This window comes from Bactrocera latifrons, unplaced genomic scaffold, assembly GCF_001853355.1.
Source record: "Bactrocera latifrons isolate USDA-ARS-PBARC rearing strain unplaced genomic scaffold, ASM185335v1 scaffold_51, whole genome shotgun sequence".
NCBI classification, from domain to species: Eukaryota; Metazoa; Arthropoda; class Insecta; order Diptera; family Tephritidae; genus Bactrocera; species Bactrocera latifrons.
In genome coordinates this window covers 772,889-781,404 of record NW_017537168.1, presented here as the reverse complement: position 1 = coordinate 781,404, position 8,516 = coordinate 772,889, and the positions used below count along the sequence as shown (strand labels likewise).

At 29.1% G+C, this 8,516-nt stretch overlaps 1 protein-coding gene across 3 annotated transcripts in view; it reads left to right on the top strand.

The window, feature by feature from the left end:
* The first annotated feature begins 5,734 nt into the window (after positions 1 to 5,734).
* LOC108973916 (1-acyl-sn-glycerol-3-phosphate acyltransferase alpha) overlaps positions 5,735 to 8,516 on the top strand; it is a 7,868-nt gene continuing 5,086 nt past the window's right edge. The window contains exons 1-2 of one of the 3 annotated variants that reach the window (XM_018941435.1): positions 5,735 to 5,911; positions 7,506 to 8,403. In XM_018941435.1, the coding sequence (XP_018796980.1) occupies positions 8,216 to 8,403 (188 nt within the window). In that variant the 5' untranslated portion in view covers positions 5,735 to 5,911; positions 7,506 to 8,215. Of the gene's footprint in view, positions 6,108 to 7,505; positions 8,404 to 8,516 lie in introns of all 3 variants that reach the window. The other 2 variants (XM_018941433.1, XM_018941434.1) reach the window with 2 other exon arrangements.

Sequence of the window (8,516 nt, the reverse complement as noted above, 5' to 3'; positions counted from 1 at the left end):
ATATAAAAAACAGACATATTAAAATATGTTTATACAAATTCTCCTATATTTTGTATGTTTACTTTAAATGATTAAATATTACGTAATTAAAACATAGACATTATATACAAATAAAAAGAAAATTAAATATTTTTTCTATAACTTGACATCTATACTAAACATCTATAAAAAAAAAGCGCATTTTTTAATAATAATTTGCTATTTAATTAAAAAAACAAAATGTCAGCAGAAAATCAAGAAAAATTATCAAAAAAAAGTTAGAGCAAATAGTGTTGATTAACAACAAGCATCAAGTAACGGTATTTTGTCAAAAGCAAACAACTATATAAAACAACTGTCAAACACAATTTCAAAAACTGTCAATGTAGAGTTTAGTTGTTGCAAATAACACCATTGGCTAAAAAGTAAAATTAAAATAATAATAATCAACCGAAACATACGATTATCAACGATTTTTATAATTCGCGTGTTTACTTATTTAACGTAAACAATATATATATTTGTTCTGATTTAATATTTTATAACAAAACGTATTTTGCATTTACAAATAACGTTCAAACAAACAAAAAAATATACAAAAATAATAAATAGCTATAATATTGAAAACCCTTTATGTATATTAAAACAAAAAAAAACCACAAAAACAACATAGTTATGAAAAAAATAATAATATGCAAAGATATGTATGTAACTATATAAAGAAGCATTGCAACTATAATGAAAGTAATAATAGTTAAAGCTGTGGGTGGAAGTGGAGCTGGTTAAAATCAAAACTCATAAGTAATGTTGTACAAATTGCACATACATACATACATACACACACATTTGTGTTCGTGGGCAACGCGCATGCGTTCGTATATTCGTGTATTTACATTAGCTTGCAAGAGTTTGCAACGTATACGAACAACTGGCGTTTGTCGCTGCAACTTGGCATGCGTGCCTTGTTAAAGTTTCGGTTTTACACAACTCCACCGGCGCGTTGTATGGCGACGTAGTGCCGGCTAACGGTTTCTCTGTGTGATAGTAGTTTATAATTAAAGCCGTTTGCGGGTGTGCGCATGCCTACAACGCGCTGCATTAATTTTAATTGAAAATATATCAAGTTTATATTATATAATATTATGTTTATATATATACTTTTTTTTAATAATAATAAATAAAGCTTATTTACTATATACTTTACTTACTATTATAAAATAAATATTACCAAGTTTTTTTTTTATTTACTTATCCGAAGCATAAGCATCCATGATAACTTATGTATGAAATAAAATATTTGGTTTTTCATTTGTATTTATAAACAATACTTGCGCATTTTCTTTTCTTCATAAAAAAATTAGCTATATTTTACTTTTTATTGCTATTAAGTGTTTGCTTTTTAAAATTGTTTTATTTTATTTTTTTTTTTAACAAAACTACGAAATGCAAAAATGTAGCGTAAACAATTTAATATATATGACTTATTGCTCTAAAATGTTTTTTTTTATTGTTTTGTGCGAAAACTATTTGTGAGTCGGAAAAGTTAAAATTATTAAGCAACGTACAATGTAATTGAAAGTAAAGTAGTTGTAAATTGTATTAAATGCAATTGTAGTGGGGGACTAAAATGTATGATTATGAAAAGAATTAATATATTATGATTATTATTTTTATTTTTTATGAAGATTATAATACAAAAGAAACGTTGAAAACTAAATTTACGCTAATTAAGTAATGCTATTTAAATGCAAAAATATTTAAAAAAAATACAAAAAAAAATCGTAAAACACAAAAAACTACAGAATTAAAAGATTTGTTTTTGTGTAAAAATCTTATATATTTTTTGTGGCTAAAAAAAATATAAGAAAAAAACGAAAAACTCTGACTTTTTATTTTAATATTTATTTCACTGATTTATGAAAAATGATTACTGATTTTTTATGAAGGCAAGTATTATTTATTTTTTATTGCAATTTTAACGTTTTGAATACTGATTTTTTATGGAGGCAAGTATTATTTATTTACTATTGCATTTATTACTGGATTTAAATGGTTAGTATTCTTTTTGTTAGCAAAAATAAAGTGTTTTTTTTTTATTTATTGCTGTGCACACATATGTACTTATATTATTATTAAATTAATTTCATTTACACACACGTTTACATAAAACTTATTTTATTTGTCAAACAATAATATCGATCAAAACAAATAATAACAGCAGTGCAACCGCCGTATTACAATATTTCTGTAAACCGAACAGTTAACAACAACAGTTTGCATCAGCAGCCATTTTGGTTATGAAAAATGCGTTGTATTGCACACGCGAAATGTACAATTTGCAGAAAAAAGAAATTATTAAGGTTTTACTCATCCACTTCAGTGTTTGTATGTAATAAAACCAGCAAATGCACTCACTTGTATTCTTTTATGCAGCAACAATTACAGGCTGTGAGCCAAAGCACACATTACACAATTCACACCTTTATGCTATGCATTAATTGCTGTCGCGTTGATGATAAACACAACAGCACTATAGTTGAAAACACTTGCACACATTTCAGTTATTATTATTTTGAATACACAATACGTTTATTTCAGTTATTTCCGGATAAACATGACTTTTTGACACAACAACCACTTCTAACAACTGCAGCACAGAATTTAAATGTCAGTGATGTCATGCCAAACAGTAGTATTGATGACATGCCGTTATCGATAAGCGTACTAGCGTACTAGTTGGTACTCGTTAACCAAATAGAGCGTAAACAAAACAAATAGCGAAAAATAATAAAAAACTATTATAATAAAGCATGATATAAGCATAAATAGAAATAAGAAAACAAATTACAATTAAAAGTGAGAAATTTTCTGTTTATCAAAAAAATGCTAAAAAGAAGATTTAATTGAAGAAATGCAAAAAAAAACATAAAAAAACAAATTGAACAGAATTATGCTAAATAATATAAATGTGTGTAACGTCGAAAAACATAATATAGACTTAAAAAAAAGTAAATGAGAATGAAATAAATTAACTACCTCAAGGTCATATGTATTAAATAAAATTGATATGGTAAAACAAAGAATTATACAGTGGGTAACTATTTACGAGAAAACAAAACAAAACAAAAATACTAATACTATATAAAATACTAAAGGTACACCTAAACCAAACAAACCCAACAATAAATGTCATTGAGCTGCATTTATAGTGTTATTTACATGAAACTATATACATATACAAAAGAGACAACTACATTTATATGTATGTATTTGACAAATATTTATGTCAAAAAGCAAATATGCAACAAAAATTTATAAAAATTGAGAAAAAATATATTTCATGTATTTATTTCGTTTGCGCTAAATGTAAAAAGAGGTATAACATTAAGTTGCTATTGAAACAAAAACAACAAACTTTTTACTTTGTATTCCTATTAGCTATTATGTAGTAGAAAACGCAGCTAGTTTGAAAATATATACACGGGCAAACTTAACTCCATCCAAATTTGCCATTTCTACAAGGCAGCAACAAGAATCTAACTATGCAGTAAAAATTGCTAAACAATAAAATTACTGAAACATACTGAAGATTAACTATAAAATTTCTACGTCCAAATACATGCGAGCGAACTAATTTTGAACTATCGCATTAGTAAAAAACTACATATTCATATATTTATGTATGTGCACATAGATCCTTTAAAAGCAGCCAAATTGAAAAAATACACTTATTATTACACTGTTCTCGCAAAACAGTAGACAAATTCGTAGTTTCGCTTTACTTAAATAATAAAAAAAATGCTATTAGAAACTCATAAACAACTCAATAACTGTGGAATCGAAACTGTATTTTACAAATAGTAAAAATATAGCTGTATTTCAAAGCATGCACGAACCAGTAACAAGAAGTTTAAAATAGCAAAACAAAATAGCCAAACCTATAGCAAAATAAAAAGCCAGGCATATACATATGTATATAAAAAACTAAAAATATATCAAAATAATTTGCAGGTGTCAACGAAGCAACTGAAACGCCAATACAGCAGATTTAATAAACAATATATAACAATAAAAATCAAAAAAGGTAAAAGTATTTACTAAAATGCCAAACTGTACTGAATCATTCATATACAAATATATTAACTATTAACAAACAGCAAAATATTATTGCATATTTAGTCAACTATACTGAAAATAAACTAGCCGCATATTCACTAAGTCATATGTCTCCCGTGAAAATCAAACAATATTAATGAAAACATAGCAAAAAAACATACATACATATATGTATAGTAACTAAACTCTAATTCAAAACATACCAAGCAGCATAACATTCTTAAAAAAATTAAAAATTATCATTACACGTATTATGGCTCATTGTTTTTCAGCAAAGCGCAATAACAAAATTAAAGGTGTCGTTAACAATTGTCAAAAACATAGCAAAGATCTTAATTGTAATTAGATTTTGTGTCTAAATGTCTGCAGCAAAACTATATTAACCACAATATGAGCATATATTTAAAAACACTTACAGCATTGCAAGCAAAAACTACTTGTATCTTTACAAAGGAACAGTATAATATATGTATGGAAATTGTATTGTATTTGCAAACATTTATTTAATAAAATACATAAGAAAATTACACATGCGCGTCTTTTATTTAAAAATGATTTGTGGTTTTGCATGACTAACGCCAACACTCTGATTTATATGTACATACATATGTATAATTATATGTATGTATGTACATGTGTACATTTGAAATATTCATTTTCAGTACACACACACCGTTCATAAATTTCAAAATGCCATGACATGCACTCACCTGTTATCCCTTGCGCAGCACGAACAAAAAGTAACTGTAAAAATTGCAGGTTATAACATGATTTGCGCCGGGGACACTTGCATGAGTTTGCACTTTCATGTTACAAATCAATCCATTGCAGTTATACATAAGCACACTTTATTTCCAAACACTTGCACACACTTTTGTTAATATTATTTTGTATAAGCAATACGTTTAAATATGCCATTTCCCGGAAAACACTTTCGACACATAAAACACTTCCACAAAATTCAAACGACAGTGATGGTGTGGGTAGGGCAAGCACATTGAAAACTCGATTGATTGCTGTTATCGATTAAGAGAATGTAAGTAATTGGTACTTTATACGTACTTAACAAAATTACGAAATTAGAGTTTATGGCGCATTTATATAATAAAAATAATAAATTAATCAAATTCTTCGTATATATTTATTTATGTACATAGAAAATTTATTGTGTTTTTATAAAATAAAAAATTGTTCATGCCATATCAAAGTTTAAAGGAACGAATACTTGTAGGTATCTTTTAGTTAACTTTTCAGTTAGTTTCAAGTTATGCGTACTTATATTTATATTTAAACTTGTTACTTTAAAAGAGTATTAAGGATATCCGGTAGCATTTCGAAAAGCAGCCAGCAGGAAATAGCTTTGCCAACACAGAGTTGCATTTAAGCATGCATTGTGCATGCTAATATTTGAATATATCTTTTTAAAATAAAATAATAAATAAATTATTGCAGTTATCACAATAGTTATACAAATTTAGGTGTATTTAAAAACAGTAATGCTAAAGACAGAACGCGTTAAATTAAATAAATAAATATTGAACAACAATTAATAGTATAGACAATAAAATGGCAACACCACATGTGGAACGCATTCGTGCGCTAATCAGTCGAACGCAAACAGTCGGAAGCGACAGTAGTAATTTAGCAGCTGTGTTTTTAAAGTGCTGTTTAGGTGTGCAGTAATTTTTGTAATTTTCTAGATAGCTGGTTATAAATAACTTAATTTATTTGAGTACAAGCGAAAAATGTATAATATTTTAGTGCAACGTTAATATATACATACACTGCTTACCAGAAATATACTACGCTCTTATGTGTAAATTGAAAATTGAGCTGCGCGAAAAATCGATGCAGCTGTTGCGTATGCTTATGTGTGTGTGTTAAAAAAGCGCTGGAAAGTGCAATGAAAACAAGCCGGCTTTCAAAAAATACCAACTAAATAAACACAAAACAATTGTCGCAGCGGAAAAGTGTATGTCAATTTTCCAACTATTTGTTACTTAAATATTTGTGTATGTATATTTGCATACATTAGTATGTACATAAGTGTGTACAATTGAAAAAAGCTAAAGTGAATAGTGTACCTAATTTATTTTTGTTGTGTTTGCAACCATTACATGTATAAATATGTCTGTGTTTGTGCTGCGATGTGCGATTCTGCACCCTCCCATTTGACGGCATTTATTGTTTTGCTACAATTTTCCGCTTTTAACTTTGTCCCCTTTACGTTGCAACCGCCATATGTATATTCTTAATGTGCATCCCTTCTAACGCCACCATCGGCCTCTAGCCGCTCGTTTCCTTTTTGGTTGCGCTCCTCCATTGTCGATAATTGCTTTATGCTGGTGTGAGTTTGTTTTCTTTTTTAATGCAACAGCATTTCGATATTGCATACACACATATGTTGTGTATTTTTTAAAATTGTCTACATAATTTACCGCTTTGCTTTGAAGCTTCCATAGTATTATTTATTAACGCTCTCCACCACAATTGAATTATAATTTTCGCTCTAGAAAGGCAGTTGTAGCAATGTAAGTAGCACTTTCGGTTATGTATGCATATGTTAATAAATGACAGTCGTGTGCTAAGCAAGTCAATATGAAAACAAATTAGTTACGTTATACACGAGGGTGTGGAAAAAAAAAAAATGTCAAGAGCATTTTTGTAAAAATCACGTACCACAAACAATTAAAATGGTGAAATTATAAAAATTCGATCTACCTTGCATCATTTCCGTTATACTACAGATTGTACGTACTTGCATATACATTGTGTTAGATTTACTAGTTATGCTTTGTAGTAGTTATATTCTTCTAATGGAAGATACTGCAGTATTCTGGAAGCTTTTACCGTCAACTGCGATCCACCTACGAGCAATCGATTCTGGCTCCTCTTCCATTAGCCATTGGGTCTATTAACTATATAAACCTAAACCTCAACTTAGAGCACATTGGGTAGTTGGGTTGAAAAATATCAGGTTTCTTACCAAATTCACTGAATTGCTGGATTAGTCTTAATTGTTTATTACACGGAAGCACAAGGGTCCTAATGATCGTCTGGTGGTCAGCGCTGCTGCGGCCACTATATCAAACAACCATCAACTGCTGACTTCATTGTTTCCCTTGCTATTTTAATAACCATCCCATTGCCTGCCTCCTCACGACTAGATAATATAGAGCAACTTTAACTTTCGACATCTCATTGGACCACCTATTTTTGACATAGTGAGCGCCAAATACTTATACATAGTTCATTTCAAATTAGCTGGGTAAAGTCATAACCGCACACCTACGTACATAATTAATTCCAAGGCAATGGGATGGCATTCACACACACTTTTTCCTATATAAAAAGCCTCAAGCGACTTTATAGCAGTAAATTCTCTTAAAATTGATATTAATATTTTTCAGTAATAATTTTTTTTTGTGGGCTATACATATGTATGTATATACTCAACTGCATATGCAACAACTATACAAATATGAGAGAGTTGTATAAAAATCGATAAAATGTGTGTAGAGCAGTAAAGTGGTTCCAAAAGAGTAAGAGTAAGGGGAAGTGCAAGTCTGAGAGCAGACTAAAAACCACAATTCTTATAAAAAAAATGCAACAATGTTTAAATAACAATCAAAAGCTTGCAATAACCACAACGAACTGAGATAAAGCACAAATCGACATTACCAATTTTTCACTTGGTCCTCAAACGTACTTATGCCTGTGTTTATTTACAACTGTTATGCACAATTTACTTAAAACACAACGAAATTACATTGTCAAAGCGTAAAATATAAAAATAGTGAAAAATAAACAAAAAAATAATGTTAGTTAAAGTGAAATATAACGCATTAAGTGAAAGCACAAGTTGAAAAAAAGTAAACACAAATAGTTTGTAGCGCACAAACCTGCATTAAAAAGTTATTTGTTTCAAAAAGTGCAAAATATTTGCAATTCACTTCAAAACAAATGATTTACACAACGTTGAACGTCTAAGTGCACAAATAATTAAAATAAATAATAAATATAACACACGTAACGTAACTGTCGCAGTTTATAACAGGCCATCATCTACGTAAACAAGCTGCTACGTCTTAACCCGTGAACCGTTCGTCGCATTTTCGCCATGACCTCTTACGTGGAGTTGTTTGTTTTGTTCCTGCTCTTGATGCTTCCCTTTCCGTTCTTCTACGAAAACAGCCATATGTTTCGTTACTATCTGAAATTTTTCATCTACTACGGCATTGTATCATTCAATTCGCTGATCCTTATACCGGCATTCCTGTTACGACCGTTCGATGTGCGAAATTTGCTGTAAGTATAAACAACAATAACGTTGTGTTTTATTTACAAGCCAAAACAACAATTTTTTATTTGCAGGAAGTGAGTTTGTTTTAAATTTTTTCCAAATTTTGTTTTTTATTTTT